Genomic DNA, 22,357 nt, shown 5'->3' on the forward strand with positions numbered 1-22,357 from the left:
TTTTGGGGGTCCCATCCCGTGTCCCCCCCCCAGCTGGCCCAGCTGGAGTCGGAGCTGCAGAAAGTTCTGGAAGCCGAGGAGCTGATGAGGAAAATGCTGTGACCCCTCCCCCCTCCCCTCCCCCCCCGGGACCCCTCCCCAAATAAAGGCGCTGCTGCCCCGCCCCTGGGCGTGGTTAATCAATGAGGGGCGTGGCCTCCTTTGGCCACGCCCCTCGTGAAAAATTTGGGGGGTGGGCTTGGGGGGGTGATGGGGGGAGGGTCTTGGGGGGTTTTTGGGGGTCCCTGGGGGGGATTTGGGGATCCCGGGGGGGATTTTGGGGTCTTGGGAGGTTTTTGGGGGTCCTGGGGGGTTTTTGGGGATCCCAGGGGGTTTTTGGGGGTCCTGGGGGGGATTTGGGGGTCCTGGGGGGGTTTTTGGGGGTCCTGGGAGGTTTTTGGGGGTCCCGGGGAGTTTTTGGGGATCCCAGGGGGTTTTTGGGGGTCCTAGGAGGTTTTTGGGGATCCCGGGGGGATTTTGGGGGTCCCGGGGGGATTTTGGGGACCTTTTTGGGGGTCCCGGGGGGATTTTGGGGACCTTTTTGGGGTGGGGCCTTGATCTGTGGGCGTGGCCGCCAATGACCACGCCCCTTTCCCCCCTCCCCAAATTTTTTATCCCCCTCCCCATTTATTTTCCCTAACGATGCGCACGGAACCGATTTAAAAAAAACCTTTTTAATTAATTACCGACCTCGGTAATGACCGCCTCTCTCTCCGCGCGTGGGGGGAGGGGCGGGGGGCTCGTGCGGGGCGGGGGAGGGGCGGGGGAGGGGTCACAGCGCCCAGGGCAGGCGGAAGGCCTGGGGGGGGAGGGGCGTGCAGTGCGAGGCCTCGAAGTTCTGCAGGTGCCGCTGGGCCTGGGGGCGGGGCGGGGGCGTGGTCAGAAACGGGACACGCCCCCGGACACGCCCACCCGGGATAAGCCACGCCCACCCCCCTTCAGGCCACGCCCACCAACTTCAGGCCACGCCCACCCCTTTAGGTCACGCCCACAACACCCAGGCACACCCTGGCCACGCCCATCAATGTTAGACACGCCCACCAATTCCAGGCCACGCCCACACAAAAACCAGGCCACGCCCACCACCCCGGGACATGCCCCCAGACCAAACCACACCCACCCAGGGCAGGCCACGCCCACCCAAAGCTATGCCCATCCGGGCTCGGCCACGCCCACCCGGGATAAGCCACGCCCACCCCTTCAGACCACGCCCACCACACCCTGGTCACGCCCATCAATGTTAGACACGCCCACCAATTCCAGGCCACGCTCACACAAAAACCAGACCACGCCCACAACCCCGGTCACGCCCCCAGACCAAGCCACGCCCACCCCAAGCCACGCCCACCGGGCTCAGCCACGCCCACCCAGGATAAGCCACGCCCCTGGCCATGCCAAGCCAATCAGGCCACGTTCGCTATGGGCAAACCACGCCCCCGGCCACGCCCACATGTCAGACCACGCCTACCCCAAGGCAGGCCACGCCCACCACACTGGGCCACGCCCACCCAGGCCAGGCCACGCCCCCTCACCAGGTAGAGCGCCAGCTGGCGGCGCTGGGCGGGGCTCAGCTCCTCACCCAGGCCAGGCCACGCCCACCCAGGCCAGGCCACGCCCACCACACTGGGCCACGCCCACCCAGGCCAGGCCACGCCCACCACACTGGGCCACGCCCACCCAGGCCAGGCCACGCCCACCCAGGCCAGGCCACGCCCACCCACGCCAGACCACTCCCCCATGTCAGGCCACGCCCACCCTATGTCAGGCCACGCCCACCCAGGCCAGACCACGCCCACCCAGGCCAGGCCACGCCCCCTCACCAGGTAGAGCGCCAGCTGGCGGCGCTGGGCGGGGCTCAGCTCCTCACCTGCAAAGGGGGCGGGGCTAAGTCAGGAGGGGCCACCCCCTGATTGCGATTGACTGTTGTGACCACGCCCTAACGATATTCTAAACCACGCCCAAACCAGGCCCTGACCACGCCCCACACCACGCCCTAAAGAACACCCTGACCACGCTCTAAACCACACCCTGACCACGCCCTGATTGCGATTGGCTGTTCTGGCCACGCCCTAAACCACACCCTGACCACGCCCTGACCATGCCCTAAAGAACACACTGACCACGGCCTAAACCACACCCCAAACCACGCCCTGACCACGCCCTAAACCACATCCAGACCACACCCCAAACCACGCCCTGACCACGCCCAAAACCACGCCCCAAAACACCCCAGACCACGCCCTAAATCACACCTAAACCACGCCCCGACCACACCCTGACCACGCCCCAAACCACGCCCCAAACCACACCCTGAACACGCCCCAAAACACCCTGACCACGCCCTGACCACGCCCTAAACCACATGCAGACCACATACCAAACCACACCCTGACCACGCCCCAAACCACCCCAGACCACACCCTAAATCACACCTAAACCACGCCCCTGACCACACCCCAAACACCCTGACCACGCCCCGACCACACCCTGACCATGCCCCAAACCACGCCCCAAACCACCCCAGACCACGCCCTAAATCACACCTAAACCACGCCCCTGACCACACCCTGACCACGCCCCAAACCACACCCTGACCACGCCCTAAACCACACCCAAAACCACACCCTGACCACGCCCCAAACCACGCCCCAAACCATACCCTGACCACGCCCCAAAACACCCCAGACCACGCCCCCTGACCACACCCTGACCACGCCCCAAACCACACCCAGACCACGCCCCAAACCACACCCTAAATCACACCCAAACCACCCCCAGACCACACCCTGACCACGCCCCAAACCACACCCTGACCACGCCCCAAGCCACGCCCCAAGCCACGCCCCCGGCCCCGCCCCGGCCCCGCCCACCCATGGCCCAGGGGAAGGGGGGGCGGCGCTGGCCGGCGAAGGCCTCGAGCAGCTCCCGGCAGCGGCGCTCGTCCGGGCGGCAGCGGCGCAGCAGCGAGCCTGCGGAATGGGGTTAGAGATTAAAATATTGCAGGGAAAATGGAAATAGGGGAGCGAAAATGGAAATATGGGCAGGGAAAATGGAAATATGGGCAGGGAAAATCCAAATAGGGGAGCGAAAATGGAAATATGGGAGGGAAAATGGAAATATTGCAGGGAAAATGGAAATATTGCAGGGAAAATGGAAATAGGGGCAGGGAAAATGGAAATATGGGCAGGGAAAATGGAAATATTGCAGGGAAAATGGAAATATTGCAGGGAAAATGGAAATATTGCAGGGAAAATGGAAATATGGGCAGGGAAAATGGAAATAGGGGAGCGAAAATGGAAATATGGGCAGGGAAAATGGAAATAGGGGCAGGGAAAATCCAAATAGGGGAGCGAAAATGGAAATATGGGCAGGGAAAATGGAAATATGGGAGGGAAAATGGAAATATGGGCAGGGAAAATGGAAATATGGGAGGGAAAATGGAAATATGGGGAGGGAAAATGGAAATATGGGCAGGGAAAATCCAAATAGGGGAGGGAAAATGGAAATATGGGAGAGAAAATGGAAATAGGGGAGGGAAAATGGAAATATGGGAGGGAAAACGGAAATATGGGCAGGGAAAATGGAAATATGGGAGTTAAAATCCAAATAGGGGAGCGAAAATGGAAATATGGGCAGGGAAAATGGAAATATGGGCAGGGAAAATGGAAATATTGCAGGGAAAATCCAAATATGGGAGGGAAAATGGAAATATGGGGAGGGAAAATGGAAATATGGGCAGAGAAAATCCAAATAGGGGAGGGAAAATGGAAATATGGGCAGGGAAAATGGAAATATGGGAGGGAAAATGGAAATATGGGAGTTAAAATCCAAATAGGGGAGCGAAAATGGAAATATGGGGAGGGAAAACTGAAATATGGGGAGGGAAAATGGAAATATGGGAGGGAAAATGGAAATATGGGCAGGGAAAATGGAAATACGGGGAGGGAAAATGGAAATATGGGAGGGAAAATGGAAATATGGGAGGGAAAATGGAAATAGGGGAGGGAAAATGGAAATATGGGGAGAGAAAATGGAAATATGGGCAGGGAAAATGGAAATATGGGAGGGAAAATTGAAATATGGGAGTTAAAATCCAAATAGGGGAGGGAAAATCCAAATATCGGATTTAAAATCAAAATATGGGAGAGAAAATCCAAATATGGTAGTTAAAATCAAAATATGGGGGTGGGGAGAAGAAAAATGTAGTTAAAATTAAAATATTGGGGAGGGGGAAAGGAAAAATGGGAGTTAAAGTTAAAATATGGGGAGGGGGACACAAAAGTGGGGAGAGGAACCCAAAAACTGAGAGTTACAAACAAAAAATGGGGATTTGGAACCCAAAAATGGGGAGTGGGACACGAAAATTCAGAATTAAAATCAAAAAAAGGGGATTGGAACCCAAAAAACCCAGAATTTGGGGGGGGTCACACCCAGATTTTGGGGGGTCAGACCCGAATTTGGGGGTCACAGCTGGAATTTCAGGGGTCCCACCCCGATTTTGGGGTCACTCACCCCGATTTTGGGGTCACTCACCCCGATTTTGTGGGGGTCCCACTCCAATTTTGGGGGTCCCACCCCGATTTTGGGGGTCCCACCCCGATTTTGGGGGTCCCACCCCGATTTTGAGGGTTCCCACCCCGATTTTGGGGTCACTCACCCCGATTTTGGGGTCACTCACCCTCCTCCTCAGGGGTCGCCGCCTCCAGCCACTCCCGCACCGCCTCCAGCCCCTCCCCCACCACGATTTTGGGGTACCTGGGGGGGAATCGGGGGGGTCAGAGCCCCAAAAACCTCCAGGGACCCCCAAAATACACCTGGGACCCCCAAAAACCTCCAGGGACCCCCTAAAGCCCACCTGGGACCCCCAAAACCCCCCCAGACCCCCCAAATCCCCTCCAAACCCCCCCAGGAACCCCAAAACCCACCTGGGACCCCCCAAACTCCCACCAGGGATCCCCAAAACCCCCCCAGGGATCCCCAAACCCCTCCCAGGACCCCCCAAAACCCCCCCAGGAACCCCAAATCCACCTGGGGACCCCCAAAATCCCCCCAAGAGCCCCAAAACCCTCCCAGGACCCACAAACTCCCCCCAGTGCTCCCTCAAACTCCCCCCCAGACCCCCCAAATCCCCTCCAAACCCCCCCCAGGAACCCCAAAACCCCACCTGGGACCCCCAAATCCCCCCAGGGACCCCCAAATCCCCTCCAAACCTCCCCCCAGGAACCCCAAAACCCCACCTGGGACCCCCCAAACCCCCCCAGGACCCCCAAATCCCCTCCAAACCTCCCCCCAGGAACCCCAAAACCCCACCTGGGACCCCCCAAACCCCCCCAGGACCCCCAAATCCTCCCCCAGACCCCCCAAATCCCCTCCAAACCCCCCCAGGAACCCCAAAAACCCACCTGGGACCCCCAAATCCCCCCAGGGACCCCCAAATCCCCCCCAAGCCCCCAAATCCCCTCTAAACCCCCCCCAGGGACCCCCAAACTCCCCCCCAGACTCCCCAAATCCCCCCCAAACCCCCCCAGGACCCCCAAATCCCCCCCAAGCCCCCCCCAGGAACCCCAAAACCCCACCTGGGACCCCCCAAACCCCCCCAGGACCCCCAAATCCCCTCCAAACCCCCCCCAGGAACCCCAAAAACCCACCTGGGACCCCCCAAGCCCCCCCAGGACCCCCAAGTCCTCCCCCAGAGCCCCCAAATCCCCTCCAAACCCCCCCAGGAACCCCAAAACCCCACCAGGGACCCCCCAGGACCCCCAAATCCCCCCCAAGCCCCCCCCAGGAACCCCAAAAACCCACCTGGGACCCCCCAAGCCCCCCCAGGACCCCCAAATCCCCCCCAAGCCCCCCCAGGACCCCCAAATCCCCCCCAAGCCCCCCCCAGGAACCCCAAAACCCCACCTGGGACCCCCCAAGCCCCCCCAGGACCCCCAAATCCCCCCCAAGCCCCCCCCAGGAACCCCAAAACCCCACCAGGGACCCCCCAAAGCCCCCTCAGGACCCCCAAATCCTCCCCCAGAGCCCCCAAATCCCCTCTAAACCCCCCCAGGGACCCCCAAACTCCCCCCCAGGACCCCCAAATCCCCCCCAAATCCCCCCCCACCCACCGGTGCTGCAGCAGTTTCAGCAGGAGGTCGTTGCCGCGGTTGGAGGCGACGTCATCGGGGACCCTGCGGGGTTTTGGGGGTCCCAGGTGGGTTTTGGGGGTCCCAAGTGGGTTTTGGGGGTCCCGGGTGGGTTTTGGGGGTCCCCAGGGGAGTTTGGGGGTTCCCCAGATGATTTTGGGGGCGTCCCCAGGTGGGTTTTTGGGGCTCCCTGGGGGCTTTTAGAGGACCCAGGTGGATTTGGGGGAGTCCCAGGTGGGTTTTCAGAGTCCTGGAAGGGTTTTTGGGGGTCCCCGGGTGGGTTTTGGGGGTCCCCAGGGGGTTTTTGGGGGTCCCCGGGTGGGTTTTTGGGTCCCGGGTGGGTTTTTGGGAGTCCTGGGGGGGGTTTTGGGGGTCCCCGGGGGTTTTTGGGGGTCCCAGGTGGATTTTGGGGATCCCAGGTGAATTTTGGGGGTCCCCGGGGGTTTTTTTGGGGGTCCTCGGGGGGTTTTGGGGGGTCCCCGGGTGGATTTGGGGGGTCCCTGATATTTTTTGGGGTCCCTGGGGGGTTTTTGGGGTTCCCAGGTGGATTTTGGGGTTCCCAGGTGGATTTTGGGGGTCCCAGGGTTTTTTTTGGGGGGTCCCCGGGGGTTTTTGGGGGTCCCCGGGGGTTTTTGGGGGTCCCAGGGGTTTTTTTGGGAGTCCCTGGGGGTTTTTGGGGGTCCCAGGTGGATTTTGGGGGTCCCCAGGGTTTTTTTGGGGGTCCCCGGGGGTTTTTGGGGGTCCCAGGTGGGTTTTTGGGGTTCCCAGGTGGATTTTGGGGGTCCCAGGGGTGTTTTGGGGGGTCCCCGGGGGTTTTTGGGGGTCCCAGGGGTTTTTTTGGGGGTCCCTGGGGGGGTTTTGGGGGTCCCAGGGGTGTTTTGGGGGGTCCCCGGGGGTTTTTGGGGGTCTCACGTGGTGGTGATGATCTCGTCCTTCGTCCTTCGCACCAGCAGCACGGGGCCCTGGTACCTGGGGGGATTTTGGGGGGATTTTGGAAAATTTTGGGGACTTTGGGGAGATTTGGGGATTTTTTTGGGGAATCTGTGGGAAATTGGGGGATTTTTAGGGGGATTTGGGGTGAATTTATGGGAATTTGGGGTGATTTTGGGGGATTTGGGGATTTTTTGGGGGATTTTGGGGAGGATTTTAGAAAATTTGGGAGATTTTGGGGGTTTTGGAGGGATTTTGGGGGAATTTTGGGCAGATTTTCAGAATTTTGGAGGAATTTAGATGGAATTTGGGGGAAATCTGGTTGGATTTTTGGGATTTTCAGGATTTTGGGTGAATTTGGAATTTTGGGAAAACGTTGGGAGGAATTTGGGTCATTTTAGGTGGAATTTGGGAAATCAGGGGTGAATTTTGGGGGGATGTGGGTGAATTCAAAGGATTTTGGGGATTTTGAGGTGGAGTTTGGTTCATTTGGATGGAATTTAGGGAATTTTTAGTGAATTTTGGGTGAATTTTGGGTGAATTTCGGGTGAATTTTGGGAATTTGGGGGCCCACCTGCAGAGCTGCTCGGCGTTGTTGAGGTTCAGGTGCTCCCGAACCGTCTGCGTCACCAGGTCCCCTGAAATCAGAATTTTGGGGGATTTTTGGGGGGTCCCGGGATTTTGGGGGACCCCCAACTCACCTGGGAGGGTCTTTGGGGATTTTTGGGGGGGTTTTGGGGGGGGGTTTTGTGGGATTTTGGGGGGTTTTGGGGGGATTTTGAGTGGTTTTTTTGGGTTTTTGGGGGATTTTTTGGGCTTTTTGGGGGATTTTGGGGGGGTATTTTTGGGGGGGATTTTGGGGGGGTGTTTTTGGGTTTTTGTGGTGTTTTTCGGGGGATTTTGGGGGGTTTTTTTGGGGTGTTTTTTTTGGATTTTGGGGGGTACTTTTGGGGGATTTGGGGTGTTTATGGGGGTTTTTGGGGGGGGTTGGAGGTTTTGGGAGGTTTTTTTGGGTTTTTGGGGTGTTGAGGGTTTTTGGGGGATTTTGGGGAGGGTGTTTTTTTTGTGTTTTTGGGGGGATTTTTGGGGGGTTTTTTTGGGTGTTTTTGGGGTATTTTTGGTGTGGTTTTGGGGTTTTTTGAGGTATTTTGGGGGAGTTTTTTTGGGGTGTTTTTGGTATGGTTTTTGGGGTGTTTTTGGGGAGTTTTTGGGTGTTTTTGGGGCACTCACGCCAGCCGCGGGGCAGCACCTTCAGCGCCAGCGGGACGAGGTCGTCGAAGGAGGCGTCGAGGACGAGACCCCCGAGCTCGGGGTAGGACATGGCGGCCCAGGTGGCTGGGGGGGGACCCCAAAAATGGGGAGGGGTCACAGAGACCCCCAAAAATGGGGAGACCCCCAAAATGGGGAGGGGTCACAGAGACCCCCAAAAATGGGGAGGGGAGACCCCAAAAACGGGGAGGGGCAGGGTCAGGGAGACCCCCGAGCTCGGGGTAGGACATGGCGGCCCAGGTGGCTGGGGGGGACCCCAAAAATGGGGAGACCCCCAAAATGGGGAGGGGAGACCCCAAAAATGGGGAGGGGTCACAGAGACCCCCAAAAATGGGGAGACCCCCAAAATGGGGAGGGGTCACAGAGACCCCCAAAAATGGGGAGGGGAGACCCCAAAAACGGGGAGGGGCAGGGTCAGGGAGACCCCCGAGCTCGGGGTAGGACATGGAGGCCCAGGTGGCTGGGGGGGGACCCCAAAAATGGGGAGACCCCCAAAATGGGGAGGGGAGACCCCGAAAATGGGGAGGGGTCAGAGAGACCCCCAAAAACGGGGAGGGGCAGGGTTCCCCCCAGTTCCCTCCCAGTCCCTCCCAGTCCCATCCCAGTCCCTCCCAGTCCCTCCCAGTCCTTCCCAATCCCCTCCCAGTTCATCCCAGTCCCTCCCAGTCCCCCCCAATCCCCTCCCAGTCCCCTCCCAGTTCCTCCCAGTCCCCCCCAATCCCCTCCCAGTCCCTCCCAGTCCCTCCCAGTCCCCCCCAATCCCCTCCCAGTTCCCTCCCAGTCCCTCCCAGTCCCTCCCAGTCCCCTCCCAGTCCCTCCCAGTCCCTCCCAGTCCCTCCCAGTCCCCCCCAATCCCCTCCCAGTCCCTCCCAGTCCCCTCCCAGTCCCTCCCAGTTCCCTCCCAGTCCCCCCCAGTCCCCCCCAGTCCCCTCCCAGTTCCCTCCCAGTCCCTCCCAGTCCCCTCCCAGTCCATCCCAGTCCCCCCCCAGTCCCTCCCAGTCCCTCCCAGTCCCCTCCCAGTTCCTCCCAGTCCCTCCCAGTCCCTCCCAGTACCCTCCCAGTCCCTCCCAGTCCCTCCCAGTCCCCCCCAATCCCCTCCCAGTCCCCCCCAATCCCCTCCCAGTCCCTCCCAGTCCCTCCCAGTCCCCCCAATCCCCCCCCAGTCCCTCCCAGTCCCCCCCAATCCCCTCCCAGTCCCTCCCAGTCCCTCCCAGTGCCCCCAGTCCGTACCGGGGAACCCCCCGATGGACCAGGCGTACAGGACGATGCTGGGGGGGTCGAAGCGCAGCCGCTGCAGCGCGAAGCGAATCACCACGTCCATGGCATTGGCCTCGCTCTGGGGCAGGGGCACCCCCTGGGGAGGGGTCCCGGGGGGTCAGGGGGACCCCAAAATCTGCCCCAGCACCCCCAAAACCCCCCCAAAAAAACCCGGATTCGGGGATCCCCAAAAACCCCAGAAAAACCCCCCAAAACCCCGGCACTCAAAATCCTCCCCAAAACCCCCCCAGGGACCTCCCAAAATCCCCCAGGACCCCCCAAATCCCCCCGGGACCCCCCAAAATCTCCCAGGGACCCCCCAAACCCCACCTGGGACCCCCCAAAATCCCCCCAGGACCCCCAAACCCCCCCTGGGACCCCCCAGAAACCCCCCAGGGGCCCCAAAACCGCCCCAAGGGACCCCTCAAAACCCCCTAGGGACCCTCAAATCCCCCCAGGGACCCCCAAAATCCCCCTCGGGACCCCCAGATCCCCCCGGGACCCCCCAAATCCCCCCAGGGACCCCGCAAATCCCACCTGGGACCCCCCAAATCCCCCCGGGACCCCCCAAATCCCCCCAGGGACCCCGCAAATCCCACCTGGGACCCCCCAAATCCCCCCGGGACCCCCCAAATCCCCCCAGGGACCCCGCAAATCCCACCTGGGACCCCCCAAATCCCCTCAGGGACCCTGCAAACCCCACCTGGGATCCCCCCAAACTCCCCCAGGGCCCCCCAGATCCCCCCGGGACCCCCCAAAATCCCCCCCAAATCCCCCCGGCCCCCCACTCACGGTGCTGCCGCCGAAGCCGGGGTGGTTCCAGCCCAGGACCGAGTACCCAGCTGGGGGGGGGGACACGGGGGGGTCACTCTGGGACCCCAAAAATGGGGGGGTGGACCAGCAATGACCCCCCCAAAACCTGCAGATCTGAGCGAGACTCAAAAAACCCCAAAATCTGACCCAAAACCGCCCAAATCCAACCCAAAACAGCCCAAAATCCACCACAAAACCTCCCAAATCCCACCCAAAATCCCGCCCAAAATCCCACCCAAAATCCAATCCCAAACCCCCCAAAATCCAAACCAAAATCTCCCAAATTCAACCCAACCCCCCCCAAAATCCAACCCAGAATCCAACCCAAAACCTCCAAAATCCCACCCAAAATCCAAACCAAAACCTCCCAAATTTAGCCCCACCCCCAAATTGGACCCAAAACCCCCCAAAATCCAAATCCCCCAAAATCAAACCCAAAAACCCCAAAATCCAACCCAAAACCCCCAAACCCAAATCCCTCAAGCCTCAAAAATGGGGAGCCCCCAACCAAGGGGTCCCCGGGGCAATTTTGGGGTCCCCGGGGCAATTTTGGGGACCCAGGGTCACTTTTGGGGACCCAGGGTCACTTCTGGGGCTTCAGGGTCAGTTTTGGGGTCAATTTTGGGGGGACTTTTGGGGTCCCAGGGTCAATTTTGGGGTCACTTTAGGGTTCAGTTTTGGGGTCATTTTTGGGGTCCTGGGGTCAGATTTGGAGTGACTTTTCGGGTCAGTTTTGGGGACAGTTTTGAGGTCACTTTTGGGGTGAGTTTTGGGGTCCCGGGGTCAGTTTTGGGGTGAGTTTTGGGGTCAGTTCTGGGATGAGTTTTGGGGTCAGTTTTGGGGACAGTTTTGGGGTGAGTTTTGGGGACAGTTTTGGGGTGAGTTTTGGGGTCCCGGGGTCAGTTTTGGGGTCAGTTTTGGGGTCCCCGTACCCTCCAGGGGGGTGCTCAGACACCCGACCTCGTAGAAGCCGGCGTTGCCCTCGCAGCAAATCACCTGCGGGGAGAGGGGGTCAGACCCCCCAAAATCCACCCGGGACCCCCAAAATCCACCCGGGACCCCCAAAATCCACCTGGGACCCCCAAAAACCCACCCGGGACCCCCAAAATCCACCCGGGACCCCCAAAAACCCACCCAGGACCCCAAAAACCCACCGACCCCCCAAAACCCCCTGAGAACCCTAAAACCACCCCGAGACCCCCAAAAAATCTCCCAGGACCCCCAAAAACCCACCCGGGACCCCCAAAATCCACCCGGGACCCCCAAAATCCACCCGGGACCCCCAAAAAACCTCCCGGGACCCCCAAAAACCGCCTCGGGACCCCCAAAAAACCTCCCGGGACACCCAAAAACCCACACGGGATTCCCAATCCCCCCCCTGGGACCCCCAAAATCCCCCAAGGACCCCCCTGGGACCCCCCAAACCCCACCTGGGACCCCCCAAATCCCTCGGGGACCCCCCAAAATCCCCCCGGGACCCCCCAAAATCCCCCTGGGACCCCCCAAACCCCACCTGGGACCCCCCAAATCCCACCTGGGACCCCCCAAACCCCACCTGGGACCCCCCAAATCCCCCCAAAATCCCCCTGGGACCCCCCAAATCCCCCCCGGGACCCCGCAAAATCCCCCTGGGACCCCCCAAACCCCACCTGGGACCCCCCAAATCCCCCGGGACCCCCCAAATCCCCCGGGACCCCCGAATCCCACCAGGGTGTCCCCGCGGGGGTCCCTCCCGCGCCGGTCGATGACCCAGGGACCCCCAAACCCCACCTGGGACCCCCCAAATCCCCCCAAAATCCCCCCAAACCCCACCTGGGACCCCCCAAATCCCACCTGGGACCCCCCAAATCCCCCCGGGACCCCCCCAAATCCCCCGGGACCCCCGAATCCCACCAGGGTGTCCCCCCGGGGGTCTCTCCCGCGCCGGTCGATGACCATGGCGTCGATCTCGTTGCCGTCACACGCCACCAGCTTGGCCCGCTGGCCCCCAAACTGTTCGGGGGATTTCGGGGGAATTTTGGGGGGAATTCGGGGGATTTCGGGGGAATTTGGGGCATTTCAGGTGATTTTGGGGGAATTTGGGGGATTTCAGGTGATTTTGGGGGAATTTCGGGGGAAGTAGTGGATTTTTGGGGATTTCAGGGGAATTCGGTGGATTTCAGGGGATTTTGGAGGATTTCAGGCGAATTCAGGGGGTTTTGGGTAATTTGGGGGGGTTTGGGGGGATTTCAGGGGAATTCAGGTGATTTTTGGGAATTTTGGGGGAATTCGGGGGATTTTGGGGGAATTTCGGGGGGAAGTCAGGGGATTTTGGAGGAATTCGGGTGATTTTGGGGAATTTGGGGTGGTTTTGGGGGATTTCAGGGGAATTCAGGTGATTTTTGGGAATTTTGGGGGAATTCGGGGGATTTTGGGGGAATTTCGGGGGGAAGTCAGGGGATTTTGGGGGAATTCAGGTGATTTTGGGTAATTTGGGGCAGTTTTGGGGGAATTTCGGGGGAAGACGGGATTTTGGAGGAATTCAGGAGATTTTGGGTAATTTGGGGTGATTTTGGGGGGATTCAGGTGATTTTGGGGTGATTTTGGGGGAATTCAGGTGATTTTGGGGTATTTCAGGGGAATTCGGTGGATTTTGGGGGATTTTGGGGGAATTCGGGGAATTTTGGGGGAATTTGGAGGAATTTGGGGAATTTTGGGGGGACTTGGGGTCCAGGGGGAATTTTGGAGAGATTTTGGGGGGATTTTGAGGTGCTTTTACTGAAATCTGGGCGGATTTTGGGTCATTTTGGAGCGATATTGGGGGGGATTTTGGGGGGATTCGGGGCTGTTTTCAGGGGATTTTGGGGAATACTTTAGGAAATCTTTTGGGGTGTTTTCAGGAATATTTTGGGATGTTTTCAGGAATATCTCGTCGAATATTTCGGGATATTTTCAGGGATATTTCGGGAACGTTTCGAGGAGTATTTTGGGATATTTTGGGATATTTTGGGAATATTTTGGAGGATATTTTTGGGATATTTCAGGGATATTTTGGGGGATATTTTTGGGATATTTTGGGATGAATTTGGGACATTTTGGGGCTCCCACCTGCTCGATGAGGCGCGCCTGGCCCTGCAGCAGGGCGGGGCTGGGCTGGGAATCTCAGGGATATTTTGGGATATTTTGGAAATATTTTGGGGGATATTTTGGGGATATTTCAGGGATATTTTAGGGGATATTTCAGGGATATTTTGGGGATATTTTTGGGATATTTCAGGGATATTTTGGGAATATTTTGGGATATTTCAGGGATATTTTGGGGGATATATTTGGGATATTTCAGGGATATTTTGGGAATATTTTGGGATATTTTGGGAATATTTTGGGGGATATTTTTGGGATATTTCAGGGATATTTTGGGGATATTTTGGGATGAATTTGGGCTATTTTGGGGCTCCCACCTGCTCGATGAGGCGCGCCTGGCCCTGCAGCAGGGCGGGGCTGGGCTGGGAATCTCAGGGATATTTTGGGATATTTTGGGAATATTTTGGGGGATATTTTTGGGATATTTCAGGGATATTTTGGGATATTTTGGGGATATTTTGGGATGAATTTGGGACATTTTGGGGCTCCCACCTGCTCGATGAGGCGCGCCTGGCCCTGCAGCAGGGCGGGCAGCAGCGCTCGCTGCAGCAGCCGCACCGAGCCCGGGAACAGCATCCGGCGGCCCAGGGTGTGCGCCAGGAGCAGCCTGGGGAGGGACACCCATGGGTGGGGAGGGACACCCATGGGTGGGGAGGGACACCCACGGGTGGGGAGGGACAGCCATGGGTGGGGAGGGACACCCATGGGTGGGGAGGGACAGCCATGTGTGGGGAGGGACACCCATGGGTGGGGCAGGGACACCCATGGGTGGGGAGGGACAGCCATGGGTGGGGCAGGGACACCCATGGGTGAGGAGGGACACCCATGGGTGGGGAGGGACACCCATGGGTGGGGCAAAGGCACCCATGGGTGGGGAGGGACAGCCATGGGTGGGGCAGGGACACCCATGGATGGGGCAGGGACACCCATGGGTGGGGAGGGACAGCCATGGGTGGGGTCAGGGACACCCATGGGTGGGGCAGGGACACCCATGGATGGGGCAGGGACACCCATGGGTGGGGAGGGACACCCATGGGTGGGGTCAGGGACACTCATGGGTGGGGCAAAGGCACCCATGGGTGGGGCAGGGACACCCATGGGTGGGGCAGGGACACTCATGGGTGGGGCAAAGGCACCCATGGGTGGGGCAGGGACACCCATGGGTGGGGAGGGACAGCCATGGGTGGGGTCAGGGACACCCATGGGTGGGGCAGGGACACCCATGGATGGGGCAGGGACACCCATGGGTGGGGAGGGACACCCATGGGTGGGGTCAGGGACACCCATGGGTGGGGTCAGGGACAGCCATGGGTGGGGTCAGGGACACCCATGGGTGGGGCAGGGAGACACCCATGGGTGGGGCAGGGACACTCATGGGTGGGGCAAAGGCACCCATGGGTGGGGTCAGGGACACCCATGGGTGGGGCAGGGACACCCATGGGTGGGGTCAGAAAGACACCCATGGGTGGGGTCCCAGGGTCACTTTTGGGGTTCCCAGGGTCACTTTTGGGGTCAGTTTTGGGATCCCGGGGTCACTTTTGGGGTCCCCAGGTCACTTTTGGATCAGTTTTGGGGCATTTTAAGGGTCCCGGGGTCGTTTTGGGATCACTTTCGGGGTTTTTGGGTTAATTCTGGGGTCCCAGGGTCAGTTTTGGGGTCACTTTTGGGGTCAGTTTTGGGGTCCTGGAGTCAATTTTGGGGTCCCAGGGTCAGTTTTGGGGTCAGTTTTGGGGTCCCAGGGTCATTTTGGGGTCACTTTTGGGGTCACTTTTGGGGTCCCAGGGTCACTTTTGGGGTCTCTGGGATGATTTTGGGGTCACTTCTGGGGTCCCCGAGTCACTTTTGGGGTCCCAGGGTCAGTTTTGGGGTCGCAGGGTCATTCTGGGGTCACTTTCAAGGTCAGTTTTGGGGTCAATTTTGGGGTCCCAGGGTCAGTTTTGGGGTCACTTTTGGGGTCGCAGGGTCATTCTGGGGTCACTTTCAAGGTCAGTTTTGGGGTTCCCAGGGTCACTTTTGGGGTCACTTTTGGGGTCACTTTAGGTCACCCCCACCCATGGGCGTGGCCCCTCCCAACCAATCCCGTCCCCCCGCCCTGCCCCCGCCCCCTGAGGCCCCGCCCCCCGAGGCCCCGCCCCTGCCCAGGCCCCGCCCCTGGCCCCAGGCCCCGCCCCCTTTCCCACGCCCCCCCCAGGCCCCGCCCACCTGGCCATGGCTCCCGGAAGGTTCCGGAGCGTCCCCAGGAGCCCCCGGGAGGCGCCGCGGGGCCGGGCCGGGAGCAGCGGCACCGCCCGGGCACCGCCCCTGCAACCACAGACGGGGGTTTGGGGGGTCCTGGATGGATTTTGGGGGGTCCTGGATGGATTTTGGGGGGTCCCAGGGGGGATTTGGGGGGTCCTGGGGGGTTTGGGGGGTCCCGGGGGGTTTGGGGGGTCCTGGGGGGTTTGAGGGGTCCTGGATGGATTTTGGGGGGTCCCAGGGGGGGTTTGGGGGGTCCTGGGTGGGGTTTGGGGGGTCCTGGGGGGTTTGGGGGGTCCCGGGGGGTTTGGGGTGTCCCAGGGGGGATTTGGGGGGTCCTGGATGGATTTTGGGGGGTCCCAGGGGGGGTTTGGGGGTCCCTGGATGGATTTTGGGGGGTCCCAGGGGGGGTTTGGGGGTCCCTGGGTGAGGTTTGGGGGTCCCAGGTGGGATTTGGGGAGTCCCAGGTGGGGTTTGGGGGGTCCCAGGTGGGGTTTGGGGGGTCCCAGGGGGGGTTTGGGGGGTCCCAGGTGGGGTTTGGGGGGTCCCAGGTGGGGTTTGAGGGGTCCCAGGGGGGATTTGGAGATCCCAGGTGGGGTTTGGGGAGTCCCAGGTGGGGTTTTGGGGGTCCCAGGGAGATTTTTGGGGTCCCGGGGTGGTTTTTGGGGGTCCCAGGTTGGTTTTTGGGGTCCCAGGGTGGTTTTTGGGGTCCCATGAAGGTTTTTTGAGGTCCCAGGGTGGTTTTGGGGGTCCCAGGGAGGTTTTGGGGGTCCCAGGGCAGTTTTGGGGGGTCCCAGGGGGGGTTTGGGGGGCCCCAGGGTGGTTTTTGGGGTCCCAGGTGGGATTTGGGGGTCCCAGGGGGATTTTGGGGGTCCCAGGGTGGTTTTTGGGGTCCCAGGGTGGTTTTTGGGGGTCCCAGGGGGATTTTGGGGGTCCCAGGGTGGTTTTTGGGGTCCCAGGGTGGTTTTTGGGGTCCCAGCGTGGTTTTTGGGGGTCCCAGGGTGGTTTTGGGGGTCCCAGGGGGATTTTGGGGTCCCAGGGTGGTTTTTGGGGGTCACAGGGTGGTTTTTGGGGTCCCAGGGGGATTTTGGGGTCCCAGGGTGGTTTTTGGGGGTCACAGGGTGGTTTTTGGGGTCACAGGGTGGTTTTTGGGGTCCCAGGGGCATTTTGGGGGTCCCACGGTGGTTTTTGAGGGTCCCAGGGTGGTTTTTGGGGGTCCCAGGGGGATTTTGGGGGTCCCAGGGTGGTTTTGGGGGTCCCAGGGGGATTTTGGGGGTCCCAGGGTGGTTTTTGAGGGTCCCAAGGGGATTTTGGGGGTCCCAGGGTGGTTTTTGGGGTCCCAGGGTGGTTTTTGGGGGTCCCAGGGTGGTTTTTGGGGTCCCAGGGTGGTTTTGGGGGTCCCAGGGGGATTTTGGGGGTCCCAGGGTGGTTTTTGGGGTCCCAGGGTGGTTTTTGGGGTCCCGGGGTGGTTTTTGGGGGTCCCAGGGTGGTTTTTGGGGTCCCCCGGGGTTTGGGGGCGCGGCGCTCCCTGACCAGGCGGGGCCGGCGCTGTCCCAGCGGAAATCCACGGGCCAGCTGCGGAAGTCGAAGGTGTAGAGGCCGAGTTTCCGCTGGGGGAACGTCCCCAAAACGTCCCCAAAATATCCCCAAAACGTCCCCAAAATATCCCCAAAACGTCTCCAGAATGTCCCCAAAATGTCCCCACAATGTCCCCAAAGTGTCCCCAAAACGTCCCCAAAATCACCTCAAAATCTCCCCAGAATCACCCCAAAATCTCCCCAGAATTGTCTCCAGAATGTCCCCAAAATCACCCCAAATGTCTCAAAATCACCCCAAATCTCCCCAGAATCACCCCTAATCTCCCCATTTTGCCCAAAATCTCCTCAAATCTCCCCAAATCTCTCAAAATCACCTCAAAATCTCCTCAGAATCTCCCCAGAATTGTCTCCAGAATGTCCCCAAAACCTCCCGAAACGCCCCAAATCTCCCCAAATGCCCCAAAATCTCTCAAAATCTCCCAAAAATCTCTCCAAATCTCCCCAAAATCTCTCCAAAACCTCCCCAGATCTCCCAAAATCTCCCCAAAATCTCTTCGAATCTCCCCAAAATCTCCCCATTTTACCCAAAATCTCCCCAAAATCTCCATGAAATGCCCCAAATCTCCCCAATATCTCTCCAAATCTCCCAAAAATCTCCCAAATCTCCCCAATATCTCTCCAAAGCTCCCAAAAATCTCCCAAATCTCCCCAAAATCTCTCCAAAACCTCCCCAGATCTCCCAAAATCTCTCCGAATCTCCCCAAAATCTCCCCATTTTACCCAAAATCTCCCCAAAATCTCCATGAAATGCCCCAAATCTCCCCAAAATCTCTCCAAAACCTCCCCAGATCTCCCCAAAATCTCCCCAAAACCTCCCCAGATCTCCCAAAATCTCTTCGAATCTCCCCAAAACCTCCCCATTTTGCCCAAAATCTCCACAAAATCTCCATGAAATGCCCCAAATCTCCCCAATATCTCTCCAATCTCCCCAAATTTCCCCAAAACCTCCCGAAATCTGCCCAAATCCCACCCTGCTGTCGGCGCTGCCGGAGCGGTGGCTCTCCTCCAGCACGGCGATGAACTCCAGGTACTGGGGGTTGCTCCAGCGGCCCAGCCCTGGCGTGGGGGCACCGAGAGTTCAGGGGGTCCCCCCAAATTCCCCAAATCCCCCAAAATCCCCCAAAATCCCCCAAAATCCCCCTGACCTCGCAGGCAGGCCACGCCCGCCAGCAGCAGCCCCAGGGTGGCGGCGCAGTGGGACAGGGGCACCACGCGGGACATGGTCAGCAGGCCTGGGAGGGAGAAAAGGCACCAAAATCATCCTAAAATGACCCAAAAATGATCCCAAAATGATCCAAAACGACCCCTAAAAATCCTCACAAAATAGCCCAAAACCAACCCAGAAACAGCCCAAAAAAATAACCCAAAAACAACCCCAAAGCACGCGGGACATGGTCAGCAGGCCTGGGGAGAAAATGGCGAAAATGGCACCAAAATCATCCAAAAATGACCCAAAAATTATCCCAAAATGATCCATAAGCGACCCCAAAAAACCCCAATAATAACCCCAAAAATGACCCAAAACAACCCCAGAAACAGCCCAAAAATAACCCCAGAAACAGCCCAAAAATGACCCAAAACAATCCCTAAAAATCCTCCCAAAACAGCCCAAAAATAACCCAAAAACTGCCCAGAAACACCCCCAAACCCCCCCCCAAAACCCCTCCAAACCCCCCAAAAATCTCCCCAAATCCTCGTCAAATTCCCCCAAAACCACCCCAAATCCCAAAAAATACCCCCTAAAGCCACCCCAAATTCCTCCAGATTCTCCTCAAATCTCCCCCAAAATCTCCCCAAATCTCCCCAAAAAATCCCCCCAAATTCCCCCTAAATCTCCCCAAAAAATCCCCCCAAATCCCTCCAAATTCCCCCTAAATCCCCCCAAATCCCTCCAAATGCCCCTAAATCACCTCAAATTCCCCTAAATCCCCCAAATCTCCCCAAACCACCCCCAAACTCCCCCAAATTCCCCCAAATCCTCCCAAAATCTCCCCCCTAAATCACCCCAAATCCCCCACAACTCTCCCCAAAAATCCCCCCAAATCCCCCCTTAAATTCCCCCTAAATCCACCCAAATCTCCCCAAAAAATCTCCCTAAATCCCTCCAAATGCCCCCAAATCACCTCCAATCTCCCAAATTCCCCAAATCTGCCCAAATTCCCCCAAACCTGGCCGCACCTTTCCGGTACAGGTAGAGCAGGGCCAGGGGGGAGGCGTAGCAGGAGATGGACCAGAGCACCGAGGCCTGCGGGAGCCCCGGATTTGGGGCGATTTCGGGGGATTTGGGGGAAATTCGGGGAAAATTTGAGGGAATTGGGGGAAAAATTGGGGAATTTGGGGGAATTCAGGAAAAAATTGGGGGGAGTTCAGGGGAAAATTGGGGAAAATCAGAGATATTCGGGGGAAATTGGGGGGGATTTAGGGGAGATTTTGGGGTATTTGGGGGAAATTGGGGGGGATTTGGGGGAAATTTGGGGGAGTTCAGGGAAAATTTTGGGGAATTTGGGGAAAATTTGGGGAAATCAGGGAAATTTGGGGGAAAAATTGGATATTTGGGGGAAATTTGCGGGAATTCAGGTGAAAATTGGGGAAATTCAGAGATATTCGGGGGAAATTGGGGGGGATTTAGGGGAGATTTTGGGGTATTTGGGGGAAATTGGGGGGATTTGGGGTAAATTTGAGGAAAATCAGAGAAATTCAGGGAAAATTTTGGGGAAAATTTGGGGAAAATCAGGGAAGTTCAAGGGAAATTCAGGGGAAAATTGGGATATTTGGGGTAAATTTGGGGACATTCAGGGAAAATTTTGGGGAATTTGGGGAAAATTTGGGGAAATTCAGGGAAAATCAGAGAAATTCAGGGAAAATTTTGGGGAATTTGGGGAAAATTTGCGGGGAATCAGGAAAATTTGGGGAAAATTGGGATGCTTGGGGGAAATTTGGGGGAATTCAGGGGAAATTTGGGGGATTTGGGGGAATTTAGGGAAATTTGGGGGAAATCAAGGGAATTGGAGGGAATTTAAGAGTAATTTGGGGAAATTTGGGGAAAATTGGGGAAATTGGGGGGATTTTGGAAAATTTGGGAGGGATTTAGGAGAAATTCAGGTGAAATTTGGGGAAATTTTGGGATATTTTGGGGAAATTTGGGGGAATTTGGGGAAATTCAGAGGAAATTTGGGGACATTCAGGGGAATTGAGGAAAATGCAGGGGAATGGAGGGAAATTCGGGGTAAATTCAGAGGAATTAAGGAAAATTTGGGGGAAATTCGGGGAATTGTGGAAAATTCGGGGAAATTCCGAGGAATTGAGGAAAATTTGGGGGAAATTCGGGGAAATTCAGAGGAATTGAGGAAAATTCGGGGTATATCAGGGAAATTTGGGGGAATTGTGGAAAATTCGGGGGAATTGCAGGAAATTTGGGGGAAATTGGAGGAAAATTCAGGGAATTGTGGAAAATTTGGGGAAATTCAGGGAAATTCGGGGGGAATTGGGGAAAATTCACTGGAAATTAGGGGAAATTCGGGGAATTGAGGAAAATTCAGGGGAAATTCGGGGAAATTCAGGGGAACTGAGGAAAATTCAGGGGAAATTCGGGGGAATTGAGGGAAATTCAGGGGAAATTCGGGGAAATTCAGGGGAACTGAGGAAAATTCAGGGGAAATTCGGGGGAATTGAGGAAAATTCAGGGGAAATTCGGGGAAATTCAGGGAAATTCAGGGGAATTGAGGAAAAATAGGGGGAAATTCGGGGGAATTGAGGGAAATTCGGGGAAATTCAGGGGAATTGAGGAAAATTCAGGGGAAATTCGGGGAAATTCAGGGGAATTGAGGGAAATTCGGGGGAATTCGGGGGAATTGAGGGAAATTTGGGGTAATTCAGGGGAAATTCGGGGAAATTCAGGGAAATTCAGGGGAATTGAGGGAAATTCAGGGGAATTGGGGAAAAATAGGGGGAAATTCGGGGGAATTGAGGGAAATTCGGGGAAATTCAGGGGAATTGAGGAAAATTCAGGGGAAATTCGGGGGAATTGAGGAAAATTCAGGGGAAATTCGGGGAAATTCAGGGGAATTGAGGGAAATTCAGGGGAAATTCGGGGGAATTGAGGAAAATTCAGGGGAAATTCGGGGAAATTCAGGGGAATTCAGGGGAATTGAGGGGAATTCGGGGGAATTGCGGGAACTTGGGAACCGCGGGCAGCTGCAGGGGCCTGGGGTGGAGGCGGCCGGCCGCGCTCACCAGCGCCAGGACGCTGTCCGTGTGCTTCTCCAGCCCCCGCGGTTGGTAGTACGAGTCCTGCGGGGGCACCGGGGCTCAGCGGGGCACCGGCACCGGCCCCGCTACCGACACCGCCCCGGCCCCGCGCCTCACCCAGGCCGGCTCCCCCCGCGCCTCCCCGCCCGGGGCCGCCCCGGGCAGCCGCGGCCGGTGCACCCGGTAGAGCCGCGGGCCCAGGACGCAGCTGAGCAGCTTCGCCATGGCGGCGGCGGCGGCGGAAGCGGCGGCGCTACCGGGAAACGGCGCTTCCGGGGCGGGGCCGCGGCGGCGTGGGGCGTTGCCATGGGAACGGGGCAAGATGGCGGCGATGGCGTAGGAACGGGGGCGGGACAAAATGGCGGCGTTGCCATGGGAACGGGGGCGGGACAAAATGGCGGCGTTGTAAATATGGGCGGGACAAAATGGCGGCGTTGCCATGAGAACGGGGGCGGGACAAAATGGCGGCGTTGTAAATATGGGCGGGACAAAATGGCGGCGTTGCCATGGGAACAGGGGCGGGGTAAAATGGCGGCGCTGCAAATATGGGTGGGACAAAAATGGCGGCGTTGCCATGGGAACGGGGGCGGGACAAAATGGCGGCGTTGTCAAAGGAATAAGGGCGGGACAAAATGGCGGCGCTGCCATGGAAACGAGCCCATGCAAAGGCCTGGAAATGGCCCAAAAGCGGCGGAAATCGCCCCAAAATGCAGCGCG

At 58.2% G+C, this 22,357-nt stretch overlaps 2 protein-coding genes across 2 annotated transcripts in view; one reads left to right on the top strand and one right to left on the bottom strand.

Annotated features, from left to right (window-relative positions):
* The window catches only part of VARS1 (valyl-tRNA synthetase 1), a 36,986-nt gene extending 36,823 nt beyond the window's left edge, over nucleotides 1–163 (top strand). Inside the window, exon 32 of the mRNA XM_085564914.1 lies at nucleotides 34–163. Coding sequence (XP_085421040.1) covers nucleotides 34–102 — 69 coding nt within the window. The 3' untranslated portion in view covers nucleotides 103–163. The remainder of the gene's footprint in view (nucleotides 1–33) is intronic.
* Nucleotides 164–692: 529 nt separating this feature from the next.
* ABHD16A (abhydrolase domain containing 16A, phospholipase) lies at nucleotides 693–21,918 on the bottom strand. The gene is made up of 20 exons (XM_085564926.1): nucleotides 21,758–21,918; nucleotides 21,626–21,682; nucleotides 19,571–19,637; nucleotides 18,538–18,624; nucleotides 18,363–18,448; nucleotides 17,328–17,404; nucleotides 15,762–15,860; nucleotides 14,052–14,166; nucleotides 12,330–12,428; nucleotides 11,369–11,432; nucleotides 10,416–10,465; nucleotides 9,597–9,720; nucleotides 8,328–8,432; nucleotides 7,672–7,735; nucleotides 7,080–7,136; nucleotides 6,150–6,212; nucleotides 4,718–4,794; nucleotides 2,910–3,008; nucleotides 1,860–1,906; nucleotides 693–895 (listed from the first exon to the last, which is right to left on the bottom strand). Exons 1-20 carry the CDS (start codon nucleotides 21,863–21,865, stop codon nucleotides 812–814), a joined length of 1,629 nt encoding a protein of 542 aa, XP_085421052.1. The 5' UTR covers nucleotides 21,866–21,918; the 3' UTR covers nucleotides 693–811.
* Between the last annotated feature and the right edge of the window lie 439 nt (nucleotides 21,919–22,357).

This window comes from Lonchura striata, chromosome 35, assembly GCF_050655825.1.
Source record: "Lonchura striata isolate lonStrDom1 chromosome 35, ASM5065582v1, whole genome shotgun sequence".
NCBI lineage: Eukaryota > Metazoa > Chordata > Aves > Passeriformes > Estrildidae > Lonchura > Lonchura striata.

Bases quoted from the DNA above. Each gene is read 5' to 3' on its own strand.
- ABHD16A (XM_085564926.1), bottom strand. From the start codon at position 21,865: ATGGCGAAGCTGCTCAGCTGCGTCCTGGGCCCGCGGCTCTACCGGGTG. The intron at 18,449-18,537 runs GTCAGGGGGATT...CCCCCACGCCAG, and splicing joins GGGCGTGGCCTGCCTGCGAG to GGCTGGGCCGCTGGAGCAAC. The intron at 12,429-14,051 runs GTGGGAGCCCCA...TCCCCCGAACAG, and splicing joins AGGCGCGCCTCATCGAGCAG to TTTGGGGGCCAGCGGGCCAA.